This window comes from Neodiprion fabricii, chromosome 2 (genome assembly GCF_021155785.1).
Source record: "Neodiprion fabricii isolate iyNeoFabr1 chromosome 2, iyNeoFabr1.1, whole genome shotgun sequence".
Taxonomy (NCBI): Eukaryota; Metazoa; Arthropoda; class Insecta; order Hymenoptera; family Diprionidae; genus Neodiprion; species Neodiprion fabricii.
Window position 1 is genome coordinate 41,655,035 of NC_060240.1, and position 15,856 is coordinate 41,670,890.

General features: G+C 40.7%; 1 protein-coding gene across 10 annotated transcripts in view; it reads left to right on the forward strand.

The window, feature by feature from the left end:
• Positions 1 to 15,661, forward strand: part of LOC124176883 (FH1/FH2 domain-containing protein 3) — a 76,367-nt gene extending 60,706 nt beyond the window's left edge. For 3 of the 10 annotated variants that reach the window (XM_046558715.1, XM_046558714.1, XM_046558716.1), the window contains 9 exons: positions 3,225 to 3,385; positions 3,501 to 3,683; positions 3,930 to 4,049; positions 4,269 to 4,403; positions 4,506 to 4,648; positions 5,335 to 5,602; positions 5,760 to 5,883; positions 7,255 to 7,422; positions 12,682 to 15,661. In XM_046558715.1, coding sequence (XP_046414671.1) covers positions 3,225 to 3,385; positions 3,501 to 3,683; positions 3,930 to 4,049; positions 4,269 to 4,403; positions 4,506 to 4,648; positions 5,335 to 5,602; positions 5,760 to 5,883; positions 7,255 to 7,422; positions 12,682 to 12,755 — 1,376 coding nt within the window. In that variant the 3' untranslated portion in view covers positions 12,756 to 15,661. Of the gene's footprint in view, positions 1 to 3,224; positions 3,386 to 3,500; positions 3,684 to 3,929; positions 4,050 to 4,268; positions 4,404 to 4,505; positions 4,649 to 5,334; positions 5,603 to 5,759; positions 5,884 to 7,254; positions 7,423 to 10,178; positions 10,262 to 12,681 lie in introns of those variants that run through there. The other 7 variants (XM_046558709.1, XM_046558717.1, XM_046558711.1 and 4 more) reach the window with 6 other exon arrangements.
• Positions 15,662 to 15,856: the final 195 nt, after the last annotated feature.

The window sequence follows — 15,856 nt, forward strand, 5'->3', positions numbered from 1 at the left end:
TCCTGTGCATCAATGGACCTGGCTTCACTACGTTTTATGTACGTACCTGTACTCGTCGAGTCACGACGTTTCGTTTAGTAAATTTCAACTTTGGAAACGCGACGCAGGTATGCAATAGGTGAACTGAAACGCTTCAGTTTCACCCTCAGCTACGACCTGAATCCCACTGCAGCGCGCTCACGACTAGGCGACTGTATAATGTAGTTCCATTTGCTTTGCAAATCGCTCTAACCTTGCTATTTCCGAAACATTTTGACCACGCGTCCCCACCGCGTACCCTGGTGCTCTCGCGGTATTCGCTGTTGCAGGCTTTTACAGGAATTAGGCGCAATTTGAATGTACAAATCCCCGAGCCGCGGTGCTCACGTCGGACCTTGATATTGCGAGAGAAGCAAACAACGACATCGTCTGTTTATAATATAGGTATCGTCTTTGTCCGGGTGCATGTTAGTATTACTAATTATTACTAGGTTTTCATTTATCTCGTCGCTGAATTTCATATAATTTCTACTCAATCTCGACCTGTGCGGAAATTCGGGATTGGTTTTTGTTTATGAGGGTTACGGATAGTCAAAAACCAGCGCTAATCTCGATGGAGAATTTACTGTGTGGATTACTGCGTCCATATTCAACAACAACGCTTCATAACAAGTATTCAGGATTATTGCGATTAAAAATTGAAAACTGATCGGATAAGAAAGTTATCACCAGTACAGCAATTCAATGACAGGAATGATGCTAATGGTAGTCTCGAATGGTAACATTGACGATGACGACAACTGGGTACGGATGAATGTAATTACAATGATGATGAGGATGATAATGGTGGAGGTGGTGGTGATCGTGGTGGTCGTAGTGGTGGTAGTGGTGGTTTACTACGAACCAAAACACACACAAAAATAATTTTAAGAAATTAAACAAAACAAATGGAAATGAACCACCTAATCTTGTTCTTGTATTCTTTGCAATCTTGTTGGTGCGCGCACGATACAAATTGGCATGCTGGAATTTGACAGGAGGTGAGTCCTAATTCCTTAACTTGACTTTTAAACTTCTTTTAACTATGAAGCTTTTTAACACGCAATGCCGTTCTCGTCGTACATCGATTTCGTTAGAAGCTATCAGCGATTAATCCAAATGTAGAATTAGTTTCATAATTTACATTCGTGTTTTGTTGATTTAGATAAAATTTTTAAATTTAACGAAATGGGAAACATGGCTAAATATATATATATATATATATACATACATACATACATACATACATATATATATATGTTTTTTTCAATTTCCGGAAGTAAATTTCGTGGTCACAACAGTGATCTTTAATATATGCAAATATCTAACGAAGAACAATTTTTGTTTATATCATTCAGTTGTATATAATGAAAATATCTTGCACATCCTTGTCCGTGGCCAGTATTTTGTGTTTTCCGATCTTTTACGCGTTGCAAATCCATTGCGATTATCCTACGCTCCGTTCTTATTCTATCAGCTGTAATGAAAAATGACTAGCTTCTGATAAAATCGCTCATACGAACGACTGGACACGAGGATTCGGCTGAAATGTTTTATGGTTATTTGGGGCTTCGTGGTGTATAGTTATGCCTGCTAACTCATTTGTCTCAAGCTGTTCACTTACATGGTTGACTATTCTGAGCAGTTCTGCAAACTCATACTTTTTCGCTTTGCCTAATGTGGTTAGCAGTTAGCTAAAACGCAGCCATGCGGTTTCATTACTAAGAAAATATAGTAATCAAAGGGTACAATTCAAGTGTTACATAGGTAAATTAACGGCATAGTATGTGAAAATAACTGACTTTGACTGTGGTGTCTCAATGATAAGCAACCCGTATAACCAAAAGGTGTAAGGAGTTTTTCTAAAATAATAATTTAGGTGAATGTTGAATCGACGTCAAAACATTTGCCGGCTTATAATAGCTTTTCACAGTAATGTAAGGTTTTCTGTTACTTCTATAATTGTTTATACGTATGCAGCCACAGAACTTTTTTTTTCAATGTGAGCTATGCTTTCTTTGTGCGTTTGTATTGTTGGATTAAGCATGTCGACGAGGTATATACCGCCTTTGGGGCTATCAGTACGTATCGCTGTAAAGATAGTACAGTGAATTACCGTCTCACACTGTCATGTGTGATGTTTTGACACTCGTAAGCAGGAGAAAACAATGGCTGTCAACGCGTAAATGAATTGAAATGCTCAATTTACGTTTACTATTAAACACTATACATTCATTGTCATTACTTCCGAACTCAACGCGACATCGAAAAACCTTCACTGTATATATTACAGTAGGTACTTGTTTTACATGGAATATGACATAGGTTTTTGCAATATTAAGCGTCGCACGGGCCTATAAACAGTGCACCATGCTGTGCTTGTACGGGAATTTTCCAAGATTTATCTAATGTTTGGCAAAGCTATGGGCGGAGATAGCTCTGACACCCGCACGTCCGATTTCCTATTGTGGTCCCACTTGTGCGGCCCAGCTTACTCATATTTTTTTCATTCTACTGCTAGGACATTTTAGTCGCACAGAAAGACTTCTTGACTAGAAGATCATGAGTATTCGAATTCGTAACAATAAATCCTCGTGGAGTAAGAGTTTTTCATCGAAAAGGAGTCCATCCAACTGAATGATTGGTCTGCTTCCAACTTTCTCAGTTTTGAACCGCCTCACTCATATCCTAGTCCATTTTCAAGTGCAAGCGTGAGATTTTTATGGCCTACGATCAAGTGAACTATTTACACCATGATGTGTGTAAATCAGGGTTCAAACTGTTTCAACAAAAACAAAAATCCTTGTCAAGTTACAGTCGGTTTTAACAGGTGATTATTTAGTTTAGCTTTGAAGTTATCCCTGGGGCTATTACTTGGATGTATTTCCTGTTTGAATTGCAGAATTACGTTCCATCGGACGTATAGTATTTTTTTGTACGCATATCCGAACCTTTTAATCGTTCATTTTTATCACCCCCCTCCCCCCCCAACCCGTTGCTTCAACGCCAGCCGAGGTAGATTTCTAGCCGCTGTTTTTGTCGAGTAACAAACGAATGAGAAATGTCACAGAAGAGAGTGAGAGAATGAAAAGAAGAGGCGTCTCAGCTTTCAATTAAAAAACAGACACATGGGTGCTTGGTTTCTTTTGGCCGAAATACTTTCTCAGCAATCTTATTCGTACTAACGTTAGTGTAATCCAACGAACAGAAACAGCAAGAAATGAACAAAAACAAGGAAATCATCGTTCTGGACCACAAAAGATCGAACGCAATAAATATCGGAATGACGAAACTGCCACCGCCAAGATCCATCAAGACCGCAATTTTGAAAATGGACGCTACAATCATGAATAGGGAAGGAATTGAGGTGAGAGGCATAAAATTAGACATCGTATCGCAAGGGCATTATACTCTCGCATCGAGATGGCACAAAGTTTCGAGAGATCCGATTATTTTTATTTCCTTTATATTTGCTTTCGTAGAAACTGTTGACAATGTTGCCAACCGAGGAAGAAAGATCGAGGATACAAGAAGCCCAAGCTGCGAATCCAGACCTTCCTCTGGGCTCTGCCGAACAATTCCTCTTGACACTGGCGTCCATCTCAGAACTTCCCGCGCGATTGAAATTGTGGGCTTTCAAACTCGATTTCGAAAACTCCGAAAAGGTGGGTAAAATGGTGAAACACAGTTTTCTCGGTCGTGTGTGCACGGATTCTTCAACGATGGCACTGTACGGTACTCTATTATGAATAGACGTGGTCATGACTGTTGAAATTCCTGCATCGATCGGTCTTTAATTGAATGATCGCAAGATAACCAAATTATATACCCGATGCATCGCATGCGCCTTTTTATACATCGTAGGCCCATCAATGTTTACATGGATGTTAGTCGTAGATTCGTGGTTACAGGAAATAGCGGATCCCTTGATGGACCTGAAGCAAGGAATGGAGACTTTAAAAGTGAACAAGACATTTCGCGGAATTCTGAGCACGCTTCTCTCGATCGGGATATTCCTAAATGGAAACGAGGTACCTGTACCGAAAGATTGCAAAATACTGTCTGGTTAATTCCTTAATTCCTCAGCTGTGACGGTAACCACATGAAGCATTTCTCAGCACTCTGCAGCTAATCTTTTGTGTCTGAAAATTTTTTACCATGAATATTCACCTCGTTTTCTTAGCTTGATTAATAGTCTTTCATGGATCACGGAAAGACTTTGAGCTGATTTTCGGGTAATCCCATTTCAGGTGAAAGGATTTCAACTCGAGTACCTGGCCAAAGTACCTGAAGTCAAAGACACTGTACACAAACACTCTTTGCTACATCATCTCTGTCACATGGTAATGGAAAAGTTTCCTGACTCGACCGACTTGTACTCCGAGGTAAAATACTTGCACATTGTCACTTATTTTTCTATCTCAAGTTTGGTAGCCAATCTAACGCGTCTCTTATTCTCCTTTATCGATACCACTACATCACAATAGATCGGTGCCGTGACTAGAGCATCAAAGATAGACTTTGACGAAATCTCCAGCAACATAGGAAAGTTGGAAAACGAGTGCAAAGCATCCTGGGATCATCTGAAATTGATTGCCAAACACGATGGTTCGACCATGATGAAAGTGAAGTGAGTAACATGAACTAGCGTGTCATTTTTCACTTTTTACTTTCCGTTAGCTCAAAGTATTCTATCGACTTCGATTATTTCGGCGTGCTGCAAAAGGATACGCGGTAGTGCCTCATTGAATATTTTGCGGCACGTCTGTTTCTGACAATGATTTTACAGGATTTTTTATCCACAAATAAGAAATTACAAAAAAACGATGCTCCTATGGGAAAATTTAACAGTAAATCTGAAACCTTTTTACTATGAAAGTTGGCTCTTGCCCAACCAATTTGCCATTAATTACTTGGACCGCATTTTCCCAAGCCTCTATTTTCGATATCCTTTACTGTAATATTTATTATTTATATAAGGTCTTTGAAGCCTCCGAGGTTTAATTCTGAATCAGACTTGGCTACTAGGATGGAGCCACGTTTGCAAACGGTAAACATTGCATTTTACGAAAGGTCGGCAACATACCGTTTCCAATCGCGGCTTCATCCCGGAAGTCAAGTCTTATTATTACAAGTATGTATCATGCATACTTACATATGTAATACATGTATGTATTAACGTTCACAAAACTCGGCCTCAGTTCACGAAACTCCACAAGATGATCCAGTAGATGTCACAGTACAAGAGACATATCAAGCTTTATTTCGTTCACCACTGCATTTCAACCGCTGTAGTGTTATTTTCATTTATTCCAGGATGTCTGACTTTCTGTCTGATTGTGCCGAGCGTATAATCGTCCTCGGTATCGTACACAGACGAATAATAAATCGATTTCACAAGTTCATACTTTGGCTGGGTATACCCCTCCATCGTCTTCAAGACACGAAGCCAAACGAGTTTTGTAGAATAATATCCGAATTCGCTCTCGAATTCCGAACTACAAGGGAGAGGGTAATACAGCAGCTGGAGAAGAAAGCCAATCACCGCGAGAGAAATAAAACGAGAGGAAAGATGATAACAGAGGTAAGGCAAGGGGCGATATATATAGTAAACGTGCCTATCGGCCACAGATCAAAGTGGTGGGTCACTCAAAACTCATTTCTTCTCCTCTCGGAGTCAACCGCGTGGTCCAAACTGGTAAGCAAAGCTCCGCCTCCGGGGGTTGTCCGCTTTGTTTCAGGTTGGCAAGTTTCGAACAAAAGAAGACAGGGAAGACGCGGAGCTGAGACAAGTCCTGGGATGCGATATCTCAAATGTCGAAACAATTCACGGAACTCTGCCGTGGAGGAGACAACGAAAGGAAGGTACGTTTACGAAGGATCAAATGATAAATTAGAAGAGTCGCCGAGGTGAATACACATCCACTTATACAGACGGAACACCCCGCCGCGCCCATTTAACGATTGATCCGGACCGGGGTTTGGGAAGTACCTACTCGGTATAAAAAAAAGTTACGTTGCTGACTTCGCTTCGTGATTCTCGAGCCCAAAGCAGGAAACAATCTTTTTCAGGCATGATTGCCAAGCGGAGTGTCTAGTAGATTTGACGATGCGAATAGTGTCATTTCGAAAATTCTCTTTTAGGCGGGAATGCGTTACCTGACTTGCATAATTCTTCTGAGTGTTGGATTTTGTGTCAATTGTATTTTATAAAGAAGGAACGTAGCGAATTTCGTGCTTGATGAAAAAGACTTACATTGTTAAGAGAAAAAAAAAAATAGATAAATAATACAACGTCCGTTTTTAAATCTCTAACGAATTAAATAAAGCTAATGGCGGCTGTAAACACGATCATGTAGCCGTGCACGCGACGGAAAGGAAAATGCCCCCCCCCCGACAGTAAATAAATATTTCCCATCTATCCGCTCGACGACTCAATCACAATAATTTTTAATCGAGGGTTAAAGGGGTTTTCGTCAAAGCAAAGATATACGTATGTATATGTATACCCCGGCAGTTATTACTAGATGAAAAAATATCCGTCGGTTCGTTATACATCCTATTTAATTCAACGAATCAAATCGGTATCCACTAATTTTCCGAGATATAGCCATATTAATAAGCGAAGCTTTTCAGTCGGTAGGAACGAGTGATTGCCTAACACTTTTGAGGATGAGCTGTTGATTATTCGAAAAGTGTTCTAATAACTTTGAATATTTCTGCACTTGAAACGAATGCTGACTGTGTGCCTACACGTGTGGCACTAGATAAACCCCACGAGCTGAAATAAATTTTCGCGGCCTGTTTTTCAAAACGACGAGCCCGACCGTAACGCAAGATTTAAGGTACCTACCCCTCTGGGATACGGGAGTATCTTTTCTTTTTTGATGCCCGCGACGATATCGTAAACGAACGCAAAATATGAAATACAGAGGGACTTCCGCTGGTTTACAACGTGCGACGCATCAGGTTGTAACGGCAGGGCCGTTTCCGGAGGTACGGGGTTTCTATGCTAGACCTTTACAGAAGCACACAGAGAATGAGGAATAACAGGGGGGTGAGCTTAGTCGTAAAGCTGCCGCGGCCCAGGCTTGAGAAAACTCCCTTATTTCACGGGTCCCGTAGAAATGTATCGAAATGTATCGTCGGCGTGAAAAATTTCATCACGGAATGCAACACCCTGACCGACTGATTAATGATTTAAACCACGCTGTGTGCTGGATTTTCGTTTTTCAGGTCGCACAGTCCTGGGTCCCCTCTTGAGGGACGAATCCACGAATGGCAATCTGACCGACGGAGATGACGAACTTCTCGAGTCCCTCGTCAAGACTGCAACGAAGACTCCGGCCACGAGGACGACACCGCGTGAACGAAAGCGGACACGCCACGCCGATCGTAAGTCCCGTAAGTGTGATCCTCGCACCCCGCATCTGCACAATACAACCCGCAACACGCTGCATCCCGCGCACGAGTTCTTCCATTCACACATCTCAAGTCAGATTTGCCATTAAGGGCGCATCGACAGAAATATCAATTTTTTTTCCATCTCACGAATTGTCTCAACAACAAGGCGACAAAACTTCATGCTTGAAGGAGATCGTGATATGCAAAAGAATTTGACACACGGTGATTGCGTATTTTTCTACTATCTATCTAAGCGCACGTTTGCCTTATGCTCCGAGTTTTCCATCACAACACATTCCAGTAGCACGAGTCGTGACGTCGATTATTTTGCCATAATTGCATAAACTACGTGACGTTAGAATGAATGGGCGCTGAGTCAACGGCTTATCGGGAACCGATGTGTCTTTATTGTCAGTCCCGACTTCTTTCCTGACCCGACATCATATCGTATTCCGCAGTGGTGCCTCTGAGCTGATCAGACAAATCGTATAAATGCCATTCGTACGCTTCTCGGGGTTGGCTGCTCGCAGAAGCGCATTGTGTGCACACATACGAAATATCAACAAGGAAACTAACAAATTCACCGATAGTTCAGACTGCGGATACAGGTATTCGCTGCCGTTGGTCCTCGACGATACCCGACTTTTCTTTACTGCCAATTCAATTCGCGTTGTTTTACTGCCATCCTCGAGGAATTTCGACATGTCCACCTCTCCAGATATCATTTTGATTGATTGCGTTTCAGCAGTAGGTTGAGAGATTCTATGACGTCTATTTTTCGCAATATGTAAAGGCTTATACGTTATCGAGGAACCTCTAGTCGATATCATCGGAGACAAATCTTTTTTGTTGCAACAGAATCGGTGGCACAAAATTTATCCCCGTGACAGCAACTTTTTATCCGTTAGCTTTCATACACGATATTCGATGAGCGAGTGTGGTCTTCTCGCCTGTTTACTTTTCAAACGTTAATGTTGTATAAACACCGGTTAGAACAGTACATACCAAAGTAAGTAGGGACTGGGAAATTCTCCGGTATTATCAACAGGTACCAGGTTATCAACCTCTGACTGATGAGACTTAAACCATCAATCCTACAGGGAGTCTTGATAGAGTTTTGTGTAATGAATCATAGCCGCAACGAAAAAATTAGGAATCCTCGAATGTGAAGCCCTCACGCTGTCGAACATAGAATGCCTTTACAGACACTTGGATTGATTTTGATCCCTTCGATGTCCTAGTAATTTTGCGAACCACGGTTTTGGACGAGCACCGCTTGCACCGTCGGCTGCGCGCCTCGGGCCAATCAGCGAGCGGAAAAAAACCCGAGGTGCGCGGCCGGCAGTGGCAACGGTGCTCATCCAAAACCGTGGGTCGCAAACTTACTAGAGATATCGAAGAGGACAGAGTCAAACTAACATGGAACAAGGAATATCAAGTCGATCTCTCCGATTTGATTTCTTTTTTGATGCGTTATAGTAGACTAAAAATTAAACGACCTATATTTCTTTTTTATCTGCCGTTAAACACTTTAAGGGGGTGAAACGAACCTCCAAAATAAAGCTTGTCGAGGAGCGATTTGAGTTATTGGTTTCTTTTTTTTTTTTTTAATTGAGAAAATTACATTTTCCATTTCTTGTGATGAGAAAACATTTCCAGTTGGATTGGTTGAAAGATATTATATTCTTGTGGGTGAAATGGCCAAATCGTCTGTCGATATGCTTTACTTTGGAGGGTGGTTTCACCCCCTGAAAATGTTTAACTGCGGATTAAAAAAAAAAAAAATACATGTCGCTTAATTTTCAGTCTACTATAACGTATTACAAAAGAAATCAAATCGGAGAGATGTATCTGGAACACCTTCCTTGTAGGTGTCTGTACACCACGGTTATACTTTGTAATATGCTGTCTGAGCTACTGGGGTATTGACCAACTCGGAGGTAGGTGGAGGTTATCGTTTGAAGTTGGGTAACGCTGACATCGTCTATAAAGCGAACGAGAGGTATTAGAAACAAGCGTTGTGCAGGCAGCTATGATATTTCGAAGAGCTGATTCCTGCTGCTCCGGGTGGACCGGAGTGGCGCATGTCTCTGCGGCTGCTTCAATTAACCGAGCTAACATCATCCAAAAATATCTACTAATGTATTTTAATATTCCAGTAGCGCGAACGTGAACCCTTGCTGATCCTACTATGTCGTTTTACCAAGAATTTATTGCAATTGTATCAGAGCGATTACGTGCAAAGAGTACGATTCTCATTTCGAAGTTACTGATATTTTTTAGGGCTAATAACGGAGAATTCATTGCACCTGGTCGCAAGAGTTGAGAACATTGGGTTGACGTTTTTTTTTTCAAATTCAGTATTGAGCTTTATCCTGATCTGCAGTTACTCGAGTCTACGGTTTGTGAAGTAACTGATCGGATGCCTACTTCTAACATTCTATAGTGCGTAGAACTTGTCTGTAATTGGTGGGTAAAGTGCATGGTTAGAATGAATCTCGTCTTCGATCTGGAGGAATAAAGGACTCCGATAAATCTATTCCTGCAGCAACGCTCTCGCTATTGAGGGTAGACTACACAGAAGGGGCGCTGGGATGTCCCGATGATGCCCAGGAGACCCAACAGACTATACTATCCGTATACTGTGCCGTTGTGTGTGAAAGGCGTATGTGTATAATAGGCACCGATCGATATAGTAATGCTGCAGGTGGTGGTTTAAGGTTCTCAAGGGCTTCATTTCTCTTTTGTCCTAACAGTGAAGCGATCTCGAACCCGGGAGAACAACACAACGCCGGAAGGTTATCAGCCGTGAAGAACTATTCACGTCGTCTGCCACAAGGTCCATAGGTTTACGATCTTTAGCATGATGTTTTGTCCCTGTTCCAACACATAGTGTGTCTTTGTCGCATGCCATTGTCACTCGCTTAATATCACATGGATATATTATAATCCGTCGTCTAAGTCACTGAAATATAAAAATACTGGAACGTGCCCTGCAGTAGGAAGAGCCGTGTCGAGAGACACCCTCACAATTGGCATCTTTTCTACCGGGGTCACCCGTGAGCGGTAAAAGCATTGTACAGTTACTAGAAAATGTCACTTTCCGGCATATCTGTGTCCATTCAATATCACTAAATATATTTTCCCTTCATGCCAGCCACGCAACTTTTGTATCGGACTGTAGCAAGAGAGATGAGGATATTGCCACCAGTGACGGTCTCTTTCAGCACGAATTTTCTTACCGTAGCGCACGTCCCAGTAATATTATTGTTCAGTGGTCTAGAATTCGCCTGCAAGCTTTTAATTGCTTACTGCGACTACACTCGAGCAAATTCTTTCCGATCCGAAGTATCATGCCGCATTAATAAATAACTAATCGTAGAGCTGTATCGGAGACACGCAAGTTCAAGAGCTAAACCATAACCGCTGACAGTAAAATAATTTCTTCTTGTATTGTCGATGACGCTTGCGAGCCGAATCGGGGACAACCCCACATATTTCCGTGTTGTCGCAAACTTTGTCCGATCATTTGAAACTGATTGATTCAGCAAGCTGCCTCGGTGTTACAAAAGGACTGAAAACAGCAAACCTTAAATAATTAATCACTGGTACTGACAATGAGTTTAGAAAATGTCTGCATTCTGCAATATTCGCGGATTAATTATGCGCTGATTGAGTAGGTATTAGTTTTGACAGAGGAATACACACGCTCGTTAAGAGTCGTCAGGGGTAAAGACTTTTTAAACTGTTTTCATTTATACCTACTTGGCATCGGGAAAACTGTATCTACGTGTAAACGTACAAAACGGAGGAAACTGGAATGCTAGTTAGGGGTGATAATTGCGGCAACAGATTTTGATTAGCTGGATAAATCAAATTAATTAAAACTACAAGGAAATTATCTCGTGGGCCTGGTTAGCCGAATGGCAATACCTTCCGAGGAAATTAACAAGTGCGACGACATTCGTGTTGTTGAGGAAACGAAGACGTCTCATTCCGGTGAAAAATTAACGTACCTACGCACGAGGGAACCTTCTATTTCTTACTTTCATGCCTTTCAATTGGTACAGTCCGTTACCACCGGGATTAATCAATCCACTGGACTTCGTATTGAAAATAAAAAATATTTGCTACATTGTTGACATTCCGGTAGGTATTCGCAAATTTATCATTTTGAAATATCAGCAATGGCTATTATGTGTGATTGCACTGATGCAGTTAAATCGATTGATTTACCTATCAGTAGCAACATGGCCTGGCATGCGCATGTCTGTATATGTGCATTACACTTATATATTTAGGTATTTGACAGTTTTTCGTCTAGTTTTCCATACGCTTAAAACAGCCCCTAAAATCGGATGTTTTTAACATCGTCCTTCAAATATAAAAGTGACTTTTGTTTCGGATGCATTTTGATAATGTAGAAATACTCACCTTCTGAATTTTTAGATTTCTTTTGTAATTTGTTTTGACGTGATTCCAACCCACGGATTAACAATGATCCTACAATCCCCAGAGTTTCAACAAATCAACGTTTATCATGCAAACGCTAACGTACTTGATAAAATTATTTTATCTATACATTTTGGTTAACATTCTTAGAGGAAAGAGAACGATCAGGACGTTTGGAGAGAGTTTCTCATAACAATTTGGTGAAATGAGCCGGGATTACGTCATATGAATTTCACGGCTCAAGTACTACTCACAATTAGCGTAATCGCGGCGTTGAACCTGCTCTGTTACACCTAGGGATAATCCAATGGCCCCTTGATTGTATTTTTTGCACTTTGCCCCTGTGCCGCGAAATTCTTTTTAACGGCAATTCCTTGAGGACGAATTTAAAAACAACGTGTCCGACTTAATTTCCCTCCTCTGGGTGCACTGGCTCTGTATTAGAAATTACGTCAGTTGCGGAAAGAGCCGGCAGGGTTGCCATATCAGCGAGAGAGAATCGTCTACCTTTTGGGTACCGATTCATCCCTGAGTTTTAATCGGTCTTTATTCTTCGGCTTCATGCTAGTGGGTGTCTCAACGAGTGAGTGGCTATTTATGATAAGGCACTGTTAAACGCTTGCTACAGAAAGCTTGCAGCATGAGTTCGTGTGTAGAATCGAGCAGATGGTATGCCGGTGTGTCGTGGATCGTACATTTCGCACGAAAGATCCATTGACTGAATTCTCGCGCAAGTAATAGGTACCTGCCTCTAATATGTAGAAGTTTCGCGACAACGCTTACATGAAAGCTGTGGATCTGTTACAGTGCGTAGAACATTGAAGAATGGTCTCTCGGAAGAAGAGAAGAAGCACATCGCCGCATACATCAAGGGCTATTGACTGTGATACATGGAAATCGCGCGAGCGGAAGAAATCTCGGAGTTTTTGACGGAAGCTGGACGAAGACTGCGCCGTCCATACTGGCGAGGGCTGAAGCAACTCCTGCGTTTTTAAGCGACGCGCGTTTCAGAGAGTTATGTTAGTCTTATCTCGTAAACTCCTTCTACTTTTTTTTAGGATTACACCGGATCCTAAGCCTTCCTATTATGAATATCTTGCCAAACTTGCGACAGTCAAATATTGGCTGAAGCATTATTAAGTAAACTTATTACGTATAAAGACGAAACTCGATGATTTCGGTCCAAAGTATATATGCATTATACATTACGAGTAAAGTCGTAATATGAGAGAAATTCTGGGTACTTTACTCGCCTTAAGAAATTAGTACATTGTGTATCTAAGGCGGAAAAAAAGCGATTACGAGTATACGATTTACTGCCTGAACGAAACGAGGTTGGTGATCACACGAGTGGAATCGCCTTCCGCCCATCATGCGCATGATTTGTTTTTTTTTTTTTTTTTTTTTTTTTGTCGTAGTCCTTTTGAAAATTCGCCTTGTCGCGCATGTGAAACGGTTGCAAGAAATAACTGTTCTCGTGTGCACTTTACAAGCGAGCCGACATGAAACTTTGCACCCGTTACGAGTGTGCATGAAAACGGCAATTTTGCGCCGGTTTCACCTACGCGAAAAGGCGGTTTCTCAAGGGGGGTTGGACAAAAAAGTAATCCGTGTAGGTAGGTATCTATCCATCTATCTATCTATCTATCTATCTATCTATCTATCTATCTATCTTTCTACCTACCTACCTATCTACCTACCTACTCACCTGCCCGCCTACCTGTCCATCCATCTATTGGTCTACCCGTCTATCCTTCTATTCCTCTATTCATCTATCTACCTACCTACCTACGTATCTATAATCTATTTATCCAACTATGTATCGACGTATCTATCAATAGATCGTACTCGATTCCTTTGTATACTTGCCTCTATTCGTATGCAATTTGGGCAGGTAATAAATCCTCACATTTAAAATACTTGCAGTACACTGCAAGTTGCGGCTGCTAGTCACGCCGAAACCCTGTCAGCGTTCCTTCATTTTCAATGTTCACGATCAAACTCGAGTAAAAAAATTACTATTGCATCGACTACTTTGGGGATTGACGGATATTTGTCGTTGATATTACTACAATTTTTGTAACTGCAATTTTTCTTCCTGGTAAACTGGACTGTCGATCTAGTAACTCGTGTTATCGAAGTAATTTCAACAGGACACTACGTTACCTTTCATTTTCCCAGAGTTGTCGTAAATCCGACAGTAATATTTTTCCGTATAGGTATATCCGTCACACTTTATTCGTTATCATTATCATGCGCTGGTTCATTGTGAACTGAAGCAGACGATGAATTCCTCTCATTCGATATTACGAGTCAACGAATGATATGCCATTCTTGAAGTCCGTGGGTTATCCCCGTGTTTCCATCTTTCAAGAATCAGAACCGAGGTATTGCAGACTAGGTTTTCCCCGCCCGAGAATGCAACTACACGGATTCCTAACGGTTCAAGTTAGGAAACAGTTCAGTCATGTACGTACCCTTATATTTTCAGTGTAGAATATATTTCAGCTAATTTGAAGTAGAGACGAGCAACGTTGCATAACTGTCTGGTTAGATGGTTGTGCATATAATTGTACTGTGCTCTGGTATAACACGAAACGTGCCGGTCACTATTTCAATTTTTTTCTGAATGGCCAACTTGGACGTGTTCGAACATGCTTTCGTACTATTATTCAGCGATCCTGCAAACACAACGATTTCAATTAATTTCTTTACATGCTGTTATAGATCCACTTAGAATTCTCCACCACGCTGCAAACTACCTCTGGCATTATATCACGAATTATGTAAAATACAAAAATCGGTCAATAATTATGTTACAAAGGCGGGGGTTTTGGTTTAGAGTTGTAAAGAAAAAGTGGTGATAAGATTAGCTTTTGATTCGCGAATTGTGCCTCCGTTATTTTTAATCTGGATCTAACCGTGCCAGATATATATTATATATAATGCCGAAATCTTTCCATAATCTGAACATCGTATGAAATCACAACGAATGGAGGTTTCTATTAAAATATAATAACTGCTAGAAGTTCGCTAAATTGGGATTGGAGAGCAACGTAGGTAGTCAAATTTTTTTTCTATACCATATTTACAATACCATACACTATTATACATCTAATAAAATGAATATAATTTAATGTTCAAGTGTCATTTTATCAAGCGCGGAAACCCTATTGCATGCATCAATTTCTTCAACGATACAAAATTGAGAATGTAGATCTGCCAAAGCATCCTTCTCCCCGCTCGTGTTTCCTAATTAAATTCGGAGGAAAGAATAAAAGTCTAAACGTCCATATAACAAAGTGTGTTTGCGACACAGTTTATTCATATTAACCTTCCTCCATCTTTAACAACGTACAATATTCAATAATGAAAACATTGTTTGATAATAATAATAGTAATAATAATAATAATAATAATGATATTAATAGTAATGACGATAAAAATTAATAGTCATAACATTAATAAGAAATGATAGTAACAATGATAAACATTTGTGCGATATATTTTGGAAAGCTTGAGAATTGGGGACAGCAAGACTTCAGATAAATGTTTTTTTTTTTCTTCGCAACATCAATAAGGTGGAGGTAAGTACATAATGTCACACACGATCGTAGAAATAAGATCTATTATTATGTAAAAAAACTCCCTTCCGAATTATCATAGTCCTCCTCTGTACACGGTAAATACTTGCATATCTACCGATCGCCGAAACCGCGTTTTCGAAACGCAAGTAGGATATGTTCTAGGCATACTAAATATTAAACATCGGCACGGGTATCAATTGCCTTGCGTAGTAAAAAATGCCGTTTCATTTATTTTACAATTTTCCCTTCCTCTCGCTCTATCGCACTTTCTATAATTCTCATTGAAATGTCAGGACGTACCACGGGCCTGCATGTTTTCATCATTGTGCCATCTTAGGTTTACCTAATTGTGAAATTGTTGAACATTTGCTTCGGCGAGTTTTATTTCGAAGGTG